Genomic DNA, 17,704 nt, shown 5'->3' with positions numbered 1-17,704 from the left:
GCATGCATTTTTAATTTCTTTGATATTTGGGCTGATTGGGACCTGATGAATGTAAAAACAAAGAATTACTAATTTATTTATTTTTTATTTATTTTTTTACCTAATTTTTGTTTCTGAGAAAAATGAGAGCCACTTATGAGGATAGTCGTTTAAAATTTCGATAGAACAGTAGCAGTATAATGTCCTCGTAAGTGGATATCAGGCCCTTGTAGAGCAAAATTGAGTATTTTGGTCTAAATAACCCAAAATGTGATATCCACATATGTGGACGCCAGGTCCTAGGAGGTTAAGAAGCATGTGTCCTTTTAGAGGCATTGACACCATCTTAGCCACAGTCACCTTGTCCCAAAAGGTGACAATTCAGGCTGAGAGTTGCTAACATTTGCAAATTTTTACATTATAGTCTAGTGCAGGGGTGGGCAATCTCAGTCCACGAGGGCCGGTGTCCCTGCAGGTTTTAGATCTCACCTTGGGGTCAACACACCTGAATCACATGATTAGTTCGTTACCAGGCCTCTGGAGAACTTCAGGACATGTTGAGGAGCTAATTTAGCCATTTAAATCGGCTGTGTTGGTTCGAGGACACATCTAAAACCTGCAGGGACACCAGTCCTCGTGGACTGAGATTGCCCACCCCTGGTCTAGTGACTGCCATTGATCTAACCAATTAGATATGATTAGGGCTGGGCTATATGGCCTAAAATCCATATTGTGGTATAATTTGAAACATGCTCCGGTGCGCCTTATGTATGAATTCTGGTTGTGCTTACTGACCTTGAACCGATTTTATGTGGTGCACGGCGCTCAAAAATCTGTCAAAATGTTTTAGTACGACTTTGGTAAGCTACGAAGCCGCACCGCTTGATGGATTGTTGGAGCATTACGGCTACTGTAGTCAGGAGCCTCGCGGAGTAATCTGGGTGCAAAACTCCGTCTGCTTCAGGTCCTAAAGTGAAACGATCACTGTGGCATCACTGAGAGTTAAAAACTGCCTAAATTCGTTCATCTTTAATAAAATGATCAGTGTTGCTGCTTTACCAGGTTTAACAATTAAGTTTAACATCCAGACATCCATGAAAACAGAATTTATTAAATTTAACCGAGTTAATAGTTAGCAGGAAGTTAGCTCGCTAGTTTCCACCTGAACATGACATACCATGTTCTGACCAGTGTTGGTCAAGTTACTTGAAAAAAGTAATCAGTAACTAATTACTGATTACTTTCCCAAAAAAGTAATCCCGTTACTTTACTGATTACTTATTTTCAAAAGTAATTAATTACTTAGTTACTTTTAAAAACACGATTTACAACCTGAATAGGTGATAAAGCGATAGATCTTTCAACCCAATTCTACTTTTTCTGCATAATCCATCATACAAAATGTAATCAAATGGAAAAGTCTCTCTTTTTTTTTTTTTTAAACTTGTTTTATCAGTTTTAATCTTTTAACTTTATGCGTCAAGCAAAAATTTAATTATATGCAACATTCTCTGACTTGAAGAAATTAGTTTAACATTTGTGTCTGGGGGTGGAAATTTACATTTTAATAAAGATTCTCAGATTCTAAAAAGTTAACCTCATACCCAGTACATTAAGCTTACGCAACCATTTCTGTGTGAGAACTAACTGATCAAAGCTTGTGCTTCAATGTTGCTCTAATAATTATCAGAATATAATCACTGTGATTAAATTTTGATCTTGTAATTTCTGTTTTATACCATAGTCACAAAACGTGACAAATGTTGGACACTGTTCAGTTTTCTTCTGATATTTTGACTTATTACTGACGAGTTGTCAATGAGGTCAATTAGAACAAAGTTGGCTTAATGGAGAATGAGCTTAAACTGTTTTAGATGGAGGATAAATGGAGGGGCTGCACCACATCCCAGGATATTATAACCGATTTTCCAGGATTCTTTCAGTTGTTAATCAAATGTGTAGTCTGCCACAGTGTGATAAAGATTTTGAACTGTGAATCAAGAAGTGCAGCTTTAGTGGAGTCAAACAATAAAAACATGGAGCAAGATGTGAGCGTAATAGGTGTATATTAAGTGCTTCTGCCTGGTTGATTTAACCATGGCACTATTCTCTCCTCTCACTCACCTTCATCCTCACACTCTCCCCTCCTGTCCTCCCCTCTGTTCGCTGAGAGCTGACACTTGACGCTCTTCACCTACTGAATCTGTTACATTAGCCATGCAGCTCTTCTGTTGGTGGTCTTTTAAGGATTTTCCCCCCTTTTATGAAATCCAATTATTGGGTATGATATTACAATCTGTTTTGGAAGTGAATGGAGATCATGTCTCAGAAAAGAACAATAAAACGTTCCATTGTTGATGGAAACACTGGATTTAAACCAGTACCTGTGGAAATGGCAGATGAATTCACCCTGCAGAACGCCAAACCTGACGCAGCACTCGAACATGTGTGTTTGTGTACACACTGTGTGTGTCTCCATTGTCATTCCTGTGATTGATTATCTAGGAAGCTTGGCAGGAGGACAGATTTATCTCTTGGCACCACATCCCCCCTCGCCATCTCTCCCTCTTTCTCTCGATCCCTCACTCCCCTCCTGTTTGTGTGCCTAAAAGGCTCAGTTTACGTGTGTGTCAGCAGGTGTTTGTGTGCATGTGTGTAGAGGTTTGTGTGATGTGACCTTGCAGTAGTTAGGTGTGTGTGTGTGTGTGTGTGTGTGTGTGTGTGTGTGTGTGTGTGTGTGTGTGTGTGTGTGTGTGTGTGTCCCCGCACACACATATTTGCATTCTCCTGATGGAAGTGGACTTGCAGTGATAGCAAGCGCTTCCTCCTCCAAGTGAACAAGCTGTGTGTGTGCGCTGCTGAGGCATTTTGCTGTAAACTTGCTGATGCTCATACACTTCATTGAAACACACACAACTGCACACATGTGTTACACATGCACGCACAAACACACACTCTCAAAGGCTTGGTCTCTTGCTCTCATATGACACACACACACACGCTCCCTCCTTTTTGAAGTATGGAGATAATTTATTCGTGTCATGATGCCTGATTTCCCATCTGCTACTGGGACCCTGAGCAGCTGGAGGGAGAGAAAGGGGGGAGGGATGGAAGAGAGAGGGAGAAAGAGGAGAGGCAGTTGGAAAGGCTCCCAACAGCTGGTAACCAGTTTCCTGTCACAGAAAGCTTACTTGGGAGCAAAGAAGAGGTGGTGGTGGTGGTGGAGGGGAGAAGGAGCAAGGAGATGGGATTTAGTCTGCTGGAGACAGGAGGAAAGATGAAGTGTCAGCCAGTTTGTTTACTAAGGTTAGGCTGCTGGAGTCGAGGCAGGAGGGGGCGGAAGCTGCAGCAACAGGGAGTTGAAGGGAGGGAGGAGGTGGCAGCCGTGTTCATGGATGGATGATTGAGTCCCTTCTCCCCCTCTGCTCTGGTCTGCCATTACTGACAGATTCATACCCCACCCTGCAGAATTTATATCAGTATTGATTGACAGGTGAACCAGCAGTGAAGCCAGTCCGCATTTGAGATTATTCGTTTTAGAGTTTAAATGATTAGTAGATTTATAATCAGTAATCCAAAAATAATAAATTGGTTTTTTTTTTTTTTTTTTTGGTTTTGGTTTTTTTTCGCCTGTCCCATTTGGTTCTTTAGCCATCAGAATTGTTGTCTGAAGACCAACAAGGATACCCAATGGATTTACTTTGCCAAATGGATCATCGTGGCATTGCCGTATTGGTCCATTTGGTCGATCTTTGTTTTTATTATTTATTATATTTTATTTCCAGATGTTACAGACGGGACAGACATGAGTGAGAGATAGGAAAGGGAGAAAGAAAGAGGAAGGAAAGGAAAAACAGAAGGGGAGAGGGACAGTGAGAAAGGGGGGGAGAAAAAAAATAAAAATCTCCTGGATCACCTGTTGAGAGAAGAATAGAAAACAAGCAAAAAAAGACAAAAAAAAAAGAAACAAAGCAACATACTAAACACAACACCATCGTATTAATCTAGCTAAGTGTAAACAGCAGTAAATACTAAATATTCAATGTTGTTGTGCAGCACGCAGGACAGATGTGCTTCGAAGTAGCAGCCAAGAAAGGTGTAATTTGGGTCTACGAGCAGTGAACACCCGTGTGCATACCTGTGTGGATCAGCGCGCTTGTATTCCAAAGGTTTCTCCATGTAACGATCTGCTAGGGAGTGTGGGGGGGCCATAGCCCCGTCCTCCAGGGTGTGAAGCAGGTATGGAGGAGATCAAAACTCCAGACATCCAGAGGCCCCCAGAACACAAGAAACCATGGAAGACCAACAGAGGGGCAGCCGCGCCACTGTTCCAGTAAGAGCTGAGGAGAGTCCCAGATGAGGGCTCACTCAGCAGCCGCGGAGCAGAAGCCAGGGGGAGTTGCAGTGACGCGCCCGTGAGCTCCGCCGGCCGCCAGCTGTGCCTGAGTGACCGAGCCCCAGGCCGAGAGGCCGGGGGCACCCCACCCCCGAAGGGGCCCGAGCGAGCCCCAGGCTCCAGGCCCCGATAAGCGGCCGCCAAGGAGTGAGCCGGTGTGTACCTGGACGCCCACCCCCAGACACAAAGAACCACCAACGCACCGACACCTGAGGGAGTCCGCCACCGGCAGGGGAAGTGGTGGTGGGTGGAGATAGGCCTCCAAACCTTGGAGGGCCTGAGGTGTCCCCAGAGAGGTGGCGTCTGATACCCAACCTGACATATAGACACAGACATACAGGCACACACAGACACAAACATCCATTCCCACCCTCATGCTCTCATATGCACTCACTCCACACTCAACCAACGTGGAGACAGACATAAAGAGACGCTGTACACACGATCACACTCCCCAAGCGTACTCTACAAACCGGGTCTAGGTACCCTTGCCCCTGGAGGGGGGAACTGCACCCAGACCCAGGTGGTGTTACCCTTTTCCCTGCGGTGGGGAGAGGCAGACCACCCCGACTCCGTAGCAGCAGGGAGGCCCCACACTCCAGACCGCAGTCGGACGGCCAACTCCACCTAGCCCTCCCGCTCCAGCAGGCCGCAGAGAATGGGGGTGGGAGAAGACTCCAAACCTCCCTCCACCCGCTCATTGTAGTGTTGATGCATGTGTGTTCTAAGGTGCAATTAAAACCCAGGAGGGCATGGAGCTACCTGCCAGAGAGCAGCAGGTAAGCGCATAGTCCCTCCTGATAGCCCTCAATGTCTACGTGTATTTAAAATTGAGAGGTGGGCAACGACGCCAGGGGTGGGGTGTACACCCTGATGGTAATTTGGACTCCGTGATTGTGCCCACCCCCAAGATCCTATATGTATGTGTAGTGAGAGTGTGAATAATGTGAATGTCTAAGTTGTGGGATAAAATTGAGGCAGAGGCAGCCAGAAGGGGACAGAGGGGGGGGGTAGCCTCCTCTGCACCCTGGTGACATACCCCTACTCCAAGGCCCTGCATGTGTGGGTGGTTGTGGTGGAGCGGGAAGAGAGAGGCAGCTGGAGATGGGGAGGGAAGGAAGGGAGGGGCAGGTAACCCCTCCCTGGGGCCAGCTCCCCCGCTGACCCCAGTAGGCACTCCCACACTCCGCGACCCGCCAGGGAAAGGGGGCCCAGGCCCATCCAGACCGGATGGGTTAATTAAACTGATAAGGTTGATTAACCACCGAGGTCATTTTAAACAAAAAAACAAAAATTCTTTCATTTGAGAATTTACAATTTTATATTTGTCTGCAGGCAGAACACGATCATATGGTAGAGTAATCAGTGTTTGAGCCCCAGTTTTTTTGTTTTTGTTTTTCTGCTTCTGTGGTATATTTATGCTGTAGTTAGATTTTAACTCTGAAACTCTGCACTGATGTGGTACACCTTTTTGTTATTGGCCTGTTCAGGTACTCCTGTGTATTTCTGGGTACTTTTTTGCCACAGTTTTTGAATGAATCAGTGAGAAAATAATAATCATAGCCTCAATAAAAGATCCCTCACATGTCAGCAAATTGAGATTGTTGGAATAAATGGTAAATTGTTATATAGCGCTTTTCTTCTCTCCTGGAGCATTCGAAGCGCTTTATTGCCTCATTCACACAAACACTTTGTTCTATTAAGTGCTTCCTATCTGTCAATCACAGACATTCTTACTCCGATGGATGTATTGGAGAGCAACTTGGAGTTGGTATCTTGACAATAATGTTTGGCATGCAGACTGGAGCAGCCAGGGATTGAACCACCAACCTTCCTAATCAGTAGATGAACTGCTCTACTTCCTGAGAGCATCCCAATATATGTAAATATATTTGAGGGAATGACCAGAGGTAGGGAGAGCAAGCGTAAGACCTCAGCAGAGAACAGGCATCAATAATAACTGATAAGACACTAAACTAGATGCAGCATGAAAGCGGAAGACTGGGTGGAGGTGGACTGTAAAGCTGCTTGTAGATGCACAGAAAATGGGGCCCTGCTAAGGCAACATGAATGGCGCACACTATATAACATTGCATACATCTTGTTTGCATTGAGATCAGCTGATCTCCTGGCAGCGGCTTTGCACCATTCCTGGACTGTCTACATTAATGCTATGTTCAGTTTCTCTGTAATTTGTTATAGTAAATGTATGTATTATTCTCTCAGTGCCTCTAATTTTCAATTGACGAGTAACTTGCATGTCTTTCTCCTTCCTGTTAGCATTCCCCCACGGACCCGTCAGGTGACGTTTTGATGGCGGTTCCTGACAGGCCAACAGTTGGTGCCGGTGCCCCCGGTCAGCCTATCAGCACAGAGAAGCCCAACGACCAGGAGACCAAGCCAAAAAAGAAGAAGAAGAAGAAGGCAAAAGTAGTGGATGGAGAGGAAGAAGGTACAGGGAAGAAAGCGGGAGAAGGACGCGAGGAAGACGTAAAGTCTGAATTTCCAGGAACAGGAAGTGATGGTGGTGAACACATTACTGGCACAGAACTTTTAGAGGGAAGTTCACCACCGGTGGAAGAGAAGAAAAAACGGAAAAAGAAACCAAAGGAGAAGACTGAGGGCAAAGAGCCCAAGACCCCGAAGACGCCCAAAACACCCAAGACCCCCAAAGAGCCCAAGGAGAAGAAGGCCAAGAGCTCCAAGCCCAAGACTCCCAAAAAAACCAGGTAGGACTAATGCACTATTACGGTCACTGTGTGTGTCATAGTTGGTGTTGAGTGGGACGTCACTGTAGTAAACCAGATTAAAGTGTCAGGTAACAGGTGAAAGGGCTTATTTCTCATCAGCTGTAAAGAGCTCATGTCCAGAGCGTCCCAACGGTGCATTTGGCACCATTAACCACTAAGTGGAACTGTGAAGATTTCAGTTCCACATGAAAACAGAAGCGGATCAATTTGAGGAGGGTAGCTCGGGCAGTCTCGGGTCATGTGGGTAGTAACCTTTCAAGTGCTGAAGTTCAGCATGCTGGAGATATCTCGATTTTAATGTCAAATGCTGAAGCTGTCTTGAGTGTAGATGCACAAAAATAGTATGTGCAGATACAGACAGACATCTCTAGGCCCATCATGGGCAAGCACGGGGAACCAAAAGGGTCACAACTCCTGAGCAGTGAGCCGCTGCACCCTGTGTACAAGTGTGAGTTAGTGATCAAAGGCCTGCTAATGGGCACATCTGAGGATCAGTTGCATTTACCGCTAATATTAAAACAGAGTCAGGCTTCGTTTTTAAACAAAGAGAAGAGCCAAGAACTCGTTTTTGGTTTTTAGTCGAAAGTCTCTGAAGAACAACACGAATAACATTTTTGTTAATGTTATTAATAAAAATTAAACTGCCACCGTTTTTAACATTCAGTATTACACATTTAATTCTGGAGGAAGAGTGAGGGCCTGTTTAAACTTCCTGTACAAGGTTATAGATGAGTAACTTCCAGCACCTATCAGCGATTGCCGATATCACCTTCAGTTCACTTTGTTTACTCTGTAGTCTTATCCCTGCCTTTTCACACCCTTCCTCTCTCATTTATCACATCCCCTTTTTCACTTTCCCTAAGAAATACACGTTTAAACAGCTGTTTTTCTGAATCGGTGGCTACTCTTTCCCTTGGTTTCTTCCAGTCAGTCAGAGAGCCTTCCTGGGCAAGAAGAGCTCAGGGTGTTTGCGTATGAGAGTATCAGCAGCGGTTTCATTGTGAAGGTGGAAACTCGATCGGTCTGAGGAATGTGTCAGGATGGCCCCCCATTTCTCTCTCCTTCTTCCGTAGTCCGTGGCCCATCTCTCTTTCCTCTTGGAGTCTTTTATCCCAAGGAAGAGGGAGGGCCAAAGCAGCAAGTGGGGTCAACACTGGGGGAGGTGTGTGTGCATGCACCGGCCACTGGAAAAGAGTTTGGGCGTGTGGAAAGAGGGGGGAGGCAGCTGGAGCGAGTGTGTGTGTGTAATGTGGGGGTGGTGGGCAGTGTGTGTGTGTGTGTGTGTGTGTGTGTGGGCGAATGCATGTGTTGGGGGAGGGGCCATTGCTAATCTTTGTGGCAGAAAATTGCGTCTAATGGTAATGAAGGCCATGCTGCTGACCAATCCACACCCTGAGCTCAACACTGTGTGAGTGTGAGGGCAGTGGGAAATGTGGGGGTGAGGAGTCCATTCTCAACTCTCTGTGTGTGTGTGTGTGTGTGTGTGTGTGTGTGTGTGTGTGTGTGTGTGTGTGTGTGTGTTGGTAAACTAGCTCTTATCTGTTGTCAGGCTTTCCTCCATCTTGAGTGGCGGCCTGGAGCTCCCAGGTTAATTTAGCATAATAATGGCTGCCGGCCATTCACTGCTGCTCTAAAATGGTGGACCTCTGCAATCACCCAACTATCTTCTGTTTTATTCTTTCTTCTCGTTTCCCTTCTCCTCCCTCCAGTCCCACCCCTTCCTGACAAAGAGGAGTGTATCCTTTCATCTTTTCCTCTTCACTGCCCTCCCCTTGTTCCCCCTTCCTTTGTCTTTCTAATTTAAGCCGAGGAGTGAAGTTTTGAGCACATGAGCAAGGCAACAGTAAATCTCCATATTTTGAGAAGAAGTTTGTCATTGCTTTCATTAAGTTGAGCTCTTCACAAGTCATGGTTTCTTGCAAACCATGACTTGTGAACATGGTTTTTGCAACTCAAAGTGTCTATTAGAAAATTTGTATTATGAGTTCCTGAAAGAAATGGGTCTTGCTGACTAGATGCTGGTCCTGTAGGTGCTTTTCCGAAAGCAAGCACTTCTTCCTTTGGTCTGAAAAGAATGATACCTTCATTTGCATGTTACCTTTATGCAGTTATTACCCAACTCCTACTGCATTTCTTATCAGTGAAATACATCTTGTACATGTATTTTTTCCGGTGCTTGTATATGTCGTCCTTCTGCTGCGTCTAAGGCTATACGAGAAGACTTGTGGGCGCATGCTGCCCCCTTCAGTTATCAAAGACTGGCTGATACAGCGGTATGAGGCAGCGTATTTAAAAAAGAAAAAGTAAAAATAGTACCTTTTGTTTTACGGATTGAAAGGTATTGTAAGCATTAGTTCTGGTGACATCCCTAGAATCCTTCAAATATAATTTTGCGCCACCTGAGTGGTAAGCTAAGGTTAGCCAGCTCGCTGCCAGCTGTGGATAAAATCATATCTACAATTATCTAATCACCTGGGGCTTGCTGGCTTGCTGTCAGTTGTTTTGAAATTAAAAAAAGTTAATGCTATGAGTTAACTGTCACTAGTTACCCACAGCAAAATGTAACTAGCCATCTGGGGTGGGTGAGTGGGCCGTCAGTGGATTGATCCTCATCAGTCAGATTGAACTGAGTGTGAGTGGATTTGAAGAATGAGACTTGTACAAGAAAGAGCTTTGAGTGCTTAAATTGAGTGGAAAAGCAATATATACCACTCCATTTACCATTCACCTAACCATATCTTGTCTGCTAAAGTTATCTCCAGCAAAACTGCCTGCCTGTTTATTTCAACAGACGTATTATAATTTTTAACAATCAGTAAATTATTTAATGATGAGGAGCAAAGATGTGTAACAAGGCTTTCTGTAGTAGTTATTGGATCAGCCAGCTGGCTGTAATGTAAGTATATAGCTTGTATTGATTGTCACTGAGGAGTTTTACACTGGTCTCTCACTTGTTGTATCACAGTTGTATCTATATGACAAGTAGATACAACTGTGCAACATACCATTAATTTTAATGGTATGTTTTTAATTGCAATCTAATCTTAAGGCTTTTATAAATTTGAGCTTTCATTTTTGTGTGTTGTCTTTTTCAAGGGGCTGGAATTCCTTTCTAAACCTGATGAAATGTACCCATTAGTGCTAAACTTTTTGATCTAAAGCCAACTTTGACAAGGCTCTGCAAGGCCACTAGCACATATGTTCCGTTACATTTTGGGGGGATTTATGTGAGATTTCCACCAGTGGGTAGAGAAATAATCTTCAAAGCTCAAGGGTTTTTCTTGTGGCCCATACCATACTACAGTATGTTTTCTCTCTGCTGTGTGTATTTGCATCTCCTTACGAACAAATAAACCACCACAGGAGCAGACTGAAGTCTTTGCTTAATCAGTGTAACCAAGATGTTCCGCTGTGCTGTTTAACCCTTTGAACACAAGTGGTTTTCATTTGGTTCTTGCTCTTTTATTTACAGGTTTGTGGCATTGTCACAAGCTGTGCCTATACGTTAGGCTCATGATGCTTGCCAGCATCTTACATTGATGGATAGATACTCGGTTGTAAGCTAAATTGAGTTTAGTTAGGCAAGTTTTATCCTGTATTAGATGATTGCAGTACCTGTTGACACAAGTTGTTTTTTTTTTTGCTGGATATCTTGATGGTTATTCAGTTTTTAACACCGGAGAGCATGAATAAGTTCCTCCAATTGCAGCTGTTTTGCTTGAAAAGGTTAAAAATTTGCCCCACAAATTTGTGCAGGCCAACTGGATCCTAATGAGCAGACAAAATAAATGAAAATTGAAGATGGTCTCAGCTGTTCAGGACGGTCTGAGTGTGTGCTTATGTGAGCGAAGCCGGGAGAATCAGGTGGTTTACTCGTCCAGTCAGCTCACTCCTCTCCTTTGACCTTGCCTTGTCTCTCCATCCTCTTTTTCCCTTGCTCGCATGCGCTCCCTCTCTGAGGAAGTACATCTATAAATAACACAGCTCTCAGCGCCACACCCTTCCCTTGATGTGTGTGCATATATGCGTGTACGTGTGCATGCACAAGGGTGATTTGTTTGCTGTACACACAAAGAAGGCAGACATGCATGCAGACACCTTGTGTGCAAATACAGCACTTTCTGAACACACACAGAAGCGTATGTGCATTGCCTTCTGGACTTTTTGTGTGGATCTGTGTATGGGGGTTCAGTGGTATGACTCATCACAGCAGCAGGTGTCTGTTCCACTCCGCCCTTCTTCTTCGGTTTCGTTTTGTATCCCAATATTTTACTCCACTGCTCGGCTTCCTGTCTTTCCTTTATCCCGGTCTGAAAGGAGCATATTAGCTCCTCACTGACACACACAGCAGGTTACTTCAGTGAAGGTGTGCATAAGTAAATTACCACATTATTTACAAAAACAAAACCCTAACAGTGTTTTACGTTACTTTTATTAAGTAAACCTAAAATGATGGACGACATTGCAGTCTATTAATGTAATCTTCAGGTGACTACAATTTGTGCAGTGTTGTAAGCATAGATAGGGCTGATGAACTTGGTTAGGCCAAGTTTGAATGTGAACTCTTCAGTGATAATCTGTTGTGAATCATGCCCAAAACAAGGGTGGTTGTTGCCATTTGTTCCCATGTTTTGTCTCCATTGGCCCATGGTAACGGCACATCATACAAACAAGTCTGCTGCCACAACTACTTCTTTGTTGCAATCCCAAACAATTTGTTTTATATTGTATTTTCCTTCTTTGTTTTTGTTTTTTTGTTTGTTTTTTTTGTTTGTTTCTTTTTGTTTTCAGCAAATTAACAGTGTAATTTCATGCTTCATTCTTATCGGTTAGCCAGTAGACACAGCTCATAGCAGCAGTCCCATTGTGAGATTTGTGGCACTGTTGGTCTTATCACAGGCTGTCGTTGGTGGAGCCCTGACCAAATACATCACCACAGTTCTTTCATGTTGGTTTTATTTGCTTTGGGGGGGAAGCATACATTTTGTATAAAATATATTCCACATTATGGGGACAACAAAACCATTGTGGGTGCCTGAAATGGAAATTTAAAAAATGAGGAAAGTGGTAAATGAAAACAGAATTGATATTGTTGGCTTAAAAATTACTCAAATAACTCAAAAAAACAAACAAACCCCTAGATAAAATATTGGAAGTGCCTGAAGTTCTAGTCTTTGTTACTTCCAGACGGATGTGAGGCTTTCCGATTCATATTTGACTTGTAATGTCTCTTCTGAATATCCTGAACGTTTCCCCTGATGAATGGCCTCCATATTGTAATAATTGAAGATACTAACTTTCATAACTAATAAAACACATTTCAAACAAAATGAACTAAAAACCACTTTTGCAACTAACTGCGCTAATACCGAAGTGAAAACAAAAACTAAAAAAACAAATACAAAACTATTAATAACTGCCCTCGGTTTCAGTGTCAGATCTAATTATTGCTCACTTGAGGCTTCAAAATGCCAAAGCCTAGATTACACTCTGTTGTGGAAATGGACAGCTGGAGGCCTGATGGCCATGTATTCCTTCCTGTTATACTTTGTTTTGGATTTTTGTTTTTTGTTTTTTTGGAGTCTGCGTACTTGGTGCGTTGCAACGTCCTCTTGCTAACCAGTGAATGACGTAACCGTAGCTGCGTGAATCTTTTATGTTAGGTTTATGCTGTAATAGGTGGCTTAGGTCAAGTTCCTTAAAGAGATGAGTTGATAACAGAGTGTCTTGTTTGCAGCCAGCGGGAGCAGGCAGGGATATAGAAGCAAGAAAAGAATCTACACTATCTTACAAGATTTGTTTGACTCATTTATTCCTTTTTAGGAACTTGATGGGTTTTGTTCATGTAAACACAGTTGTAGCGATGTCATAATGCATTCAAGTATATGCTTGCACCACAGGCATACTGGAATAGTAGAGTACACTATATTCTAAAGTCACATTTTCAGGTAAACATTTGTTTCAAGCAAAAGTTGCTTTAGCCCTTTTATAAAGTAAATGTTGATATATATTCTTTGCTAATTAAACTGGACAGAAAATCAGATCTTTAGAAGAGTGTTGAAACGATGAAAGACGATGGATTGAGCATGAAAAGCTGCAGAGAGGTGAGGGTGCGATTAAGAAGTGGGGCCGTGACGAAGCTAGGAGGAAGAGAGAGAAGGCAGCCAAGTGGAGAAGTGTGTTTGTGTGCGTGCTTGTGTGTGTGGCCAGATGGCTCCAGCGTGTGGCGACCAGCCAGAGGAACAGGTGCAGGTCACATGACCAGCCGTTACCACGGAGATGGTGATTGCTCTTGGCGTGAGGATGAAAGGAGAAGGGCCCCAGGGACAGAGAGGGGGTGAGAGATGTAGAGGGAGGGTGAGTGAGCGAGCAGGAGGGAAGGAGGGAGAGAGGCACCAAGCAGGAAAGGGGACGAGCAACACAGGCACAGAGCAGAGAAAGGAGATCGGCCATACACTACAGGCAGCAACACAAATGGTTATGTTCTGTTTCATAGTAGGTTAGTTAGTGGAACAAATTGCTGTTGCCTGATGGCCTGACATAACTTTTACTCTGAAATAAATCAACATGTTGTAAAGTGGAGTGTAAAGCTTGGTTTAGATAGTCAGTTTGATTGTGGATCCAGTTCCATGTTTGCAAATTAGCTGGATTTGCTAATCCCCGCTGCCAGCTAATCACTTATGAAACCTTTTAACAACATGCAGTGTCCTTAGCCTTCAAATTTTTGCCAGCATTGACTTTTTATTTAAAATCATGGATTCCATCTGTAGCCAGTTATTTCAAAAGTAACTTTTATGTAACAACATATTTTAAAAAAAAACAACTATCCACTGCAAAGTTCTCTTTGCAGGCAGGTGTCAGCCACTTTGTCATAGAATACCATTGTACATTTCCATTGCTGCAGATTGTAACTTGTGGGTCAAGTCTTCCAGTAACTGTTAATTGAAGCTTTATGCAGTATTTCTGATTGTTTGCTCTATATAAGCCATGTAGTGTCTCAAAGGTGAGGTCTCAAGTGGAGTGATGAAAGCAATCTAAGAAGATAACGTTGTTCACTCTGTGTTTATCGTGAAAAGTATAAAATTATGCACCTACCAAGAATCAGGTGATCCTGATCCTGTTTGAAACAAGTATGAATGATACCTCCTAGGTTTCTAGCAAATAAAGTTGCTGTAGTTTTGTTTGTTTGTTTTTTCGGACTGTTTCAAAACCCACAAATATTCAACCCTAAGTCAGTCGTGGGACCATTTTCCTTCCAAAGTACTACTGAAGACCTAAATTATTGCTTGCAATTTTCATGCAAAAATAAATGGCACACTCTTGCTGCCTACAAATTAGTTTTTTTTGTAATATATGATGGATTCAGATGAAACTAGGTTTTCTCACAACTGATAAAATCCCAAAATGCAGAATGATGCAGAAGCCTGGCGAGCGGCAAAAAGTTGAAAATACTTTGACCCTGTGCTCAAAGTATTGTTAGATCATGTTGGAGTTACACTACCAAACTTATGTGTGTGTTGTGTTACAGACATTTGTTCATAGTTTCAGATGCCCAAACAGTATTTCAACTTTGAGTGTTGTCTCACTTTTAGACTTTTCTCCCATTCAATAAACTAGTAAAGTAGTTGCCAGGAAAACACCATCACTGGGTAGTGTACAACAATGTTTATTACACAGCTTCAAAGTATTTCCAACTTTGTGTCACTCAACAGCCATTTGCATCAGTGTGCGTCTTTGCATTTTATCAACTATGAGGAGAAAATGCATTTTGTTTTCATCTGAACCCTTCATTAGGATTCCACAGTGGGTGTAAAAGTGAAATCTGTGGTGATGCTTTAGGTTACATTAACACGAAAACTATGTGATCATGACCAGAGTTGCTTTGTGTTTCTGAGTGTTTTTGGTGCGCACAGCTGTAAAAAGTAAGGTGTGATACTGTTTTCTCAGTATTCTGTCATCTGATTTTTAGATTGCAGGTGCAGAGTAGTTAAAGGCTAATAAGCTCGGACTGGTTTGAAAGATTGGGCTTTTCGTTGTCAGATTTTCAGAATACATCTAGTTTTGAAACTGAAACCCAGAAAGGAAAAAATTAACATTTGAAAATTAACTAGTCAGTAGTGTGATCCCTGCCTCAGCATGACCTCTCCATTGTTGTACAAGGTCTCTGTACCTGCTAAAATAAAACAGTTTACTGGGCTCAGCTCAACAGCCTCCAGGCTCTGTTGAAGAAAGGACAACTTTTTGGGGGTGTTGGATGGGATTCCCGCATATCTTATGTGAATTCATAGTCTTTGGCACTTTAGAGATGAATGGTTCAAACAGAGGTGTCACTCAACCTGCATCGTACAAACATCTGCCGTTTGGAAGGGGTAGAAATGCGAGGCTGCGTGCCAGACAGAAGGATGCCGAGTGTCCTCTCACCTCTGTGGTGTGAATGCACACAAGCTCTCAGACAGAGCCAGCTCCTCTTTCTTTCCATGCCATAGATTGGAAGAAGCCTGGGGGCCCCTCAGCCCCTCCCCCTTCCTCTCACAGGCCTTGCTCTCCCCCTCCCTCTCTCTTTCTGTCTGCCTGTCTCTCTCTCCCTCCCTCCCTCCTTTTGGGTCTTTCTTTCTGCCCTCCACCCCACCCCCTCTCTTTCTTGCTCCCTCTCTCCCTGTGCCTCCATGCAGTCTTTCATCACATTAACCCCCTGTGTGCCAGAGCCTGAGGCACACTAATGATTTCTAAATGGGTAAATCAAACATGGCGATTGCCTTGGGGACAGACAAGGGCGCGCACATGTAAAAGAGGTAGTACTTTGAATAATGGCTTTATTTTGTGGTTAGACACTTTTTTCTTTTTTTTTGATGAGCTCATTCTAACTTGGGTTTTTTCTCTCTCTCTCTTCTTTCCATTGTATCCTGTAACAGTAAAAAAGTGGAGTCAGAGGGTGGGGCCAGTGCTGCTAAGAAGGATTCAAAGAGAAAGAGAGAGTTCTCGGTCAACGATGATGCTGAGGTGAAGTCTCCACCTCTGTCTCCACCCGAGGAAGAGGATGATGATGGCGTACAGGTATGAAAAGGAAAGCTGTCGTAGAAAGTTTTGCAATGCCATAAAAGCAGGACTAAAACACATGTACAGAGTAATTTAAAAAAGCAGGAGGTCATGAAAACCTTTGCAGATCTGTGTCACGGCCTGTAGAGATAGACGGCACTGAGCCAGCAGGCGTCTGCTGTTTGTGTTGTAAACCAGCCATGTTGACAGACCAAGCAGATAAGCCCTCCTGTCAAGTTGACATCATGCATCATCAGCAACTTTTCAGCTGCTGCATTCATTTTCTTTTTTCTTTTTTTTTTTTTAATTTTACATTTCAAGTGTGGTGTAGGCTGCAGAGAATAGTTGAAAATATACTTTTAAGTACTGGTTTAGAATTTGGAACGCATCCATGAACCCATAAACAGATTCATGAAATTATGTGCAGATATAATTATGTGGATCTTGAAGAGAGTAGCATCTGGCTATTAGCTGTATGAAGAGTTGTAGCTCTAATTCAAACAGGAAAGCACTTTAGCAGCTGTATGTCCCCTTAAACATGTCCTCTCCAGGCTGCTACCCTAGTTTGTTTTCGCACTCTTATGTTGAAACATTCTGAGCCCCTTGAATTGTAAAGGTTTTGGTTTTTTAAATATGGATAACATGCTGGGCGATATGGTACAGAATAGTGAATAATAAATAATAATGCCTGGTGAATGATGACGTACAGCCCTTCATTTTCCGCTTACCAGTGCAGATTTGGTAGGATATTATATTCATCCCAAAAGTTGGGATAGCAGCCTAAATGCAGCCAGTAAACGCATACAACAACAATGAAATCTGTGTTATATATCTAAGAAAGTAGAATAGAATTAAAATAGTGAAGTAGAAAAATATTCTGCACAATAAATAATAAATTAAAAGACTAAAAAGAACCACAATAAAATGCTAAATAAAAATGTAATAAATGTACAAAGCAAAATCGAATCAAAAAATGACACTAAAACAAAACGGCTGGATAAAATAAGTAAAATAGGTGAAGTCTCCACCTGAGGAAGAGGAGTAAATATAGTAGAACCACTACAGCAAGTGGCAGTGAAGTGGCTCACTTTGTACAGCATGTAGTAAAGTGTAGTGAAGCATAGAAAAAGGAGGAAATATACAATACAATGAGTGTCATCAGAATTTTTAAGTTAATTTGCTGTACAGTTAGTGGAAGGAGGAAGGCAAAAATCACTGAGATCTCGCAGATGACTAAGGCTACACACTGCAGGCGAAAGTGCATCAAATCCGACTTTGCTATGACAGTTTGAACAGCACAAATCCAATATTTTCAAATCTGACCTGGGTCACTTTCGTATGTGTTACTGAATCCGATACATACTGATGTTTTCGAAAGTGACTGCTGTTTTTTTGCTCTTTTACGTCACTGACATAAGACAGATGCCAATTATCAGCACCGGAGAAGACAAACAAGAAAGCATGGTGGCCATTGTTAAAGCACGGGCTCTCTTTTTTCTCAGTGTCCTTTCTCTAATTAATTTGTCAAAATTCTGTCGGTTAC

The 17,704-nt window shown here is 42.9% G+C and overlaps 1 protein-coding gene across 2 annotated transcripts in view; it reads left to right on the top strand.

The window, feature by feature from the left end:
- The window catches only part of chd7 (chromodomain helicase DNA binding protein 7), a 72,227-nt gene that overhangs the window by 22,981 nt on the left and 31,542 nt on the right, over positions 1-17,704 (top strand). For both annotated transcript variants that reach the window (XM_085389080.1, XM_085389079.1), the window contains exons 4-5: positions 6,656-7,104; positions 16,038-16,179. In XM_085389080.1, coding sequence (XP_085245206.1) covers positions 6,656-7,104; positions 16,038-16,179 — 591 coding nt within the window. The remainder of the gene's footprint in view (positions 1-6,655; positions 7,105-16,037; positions 16,180-17,704) is intronic.

Source organism: Rhamphochromis longiceps, linkage group LG18, assembly GCF_057381845.1.
Source record: "Rhamphochromis longiceps isolate RC_006_pf linkage group LG18, R_longiceps_female_GT1.1, whole genome shotgun sequence".
Classification (NCBI taxonomy): Eukaryota; Metazoa; Chordata; class Actinopteri; order Cichliformes; family Cichlidae; genus Rhamphochromis; species Rhamphochromis longiceps.
Note: the sequence above shows the minus strand (reverse complement) of the source record. Positions and strands in the feature narration are given on the sequence as shown.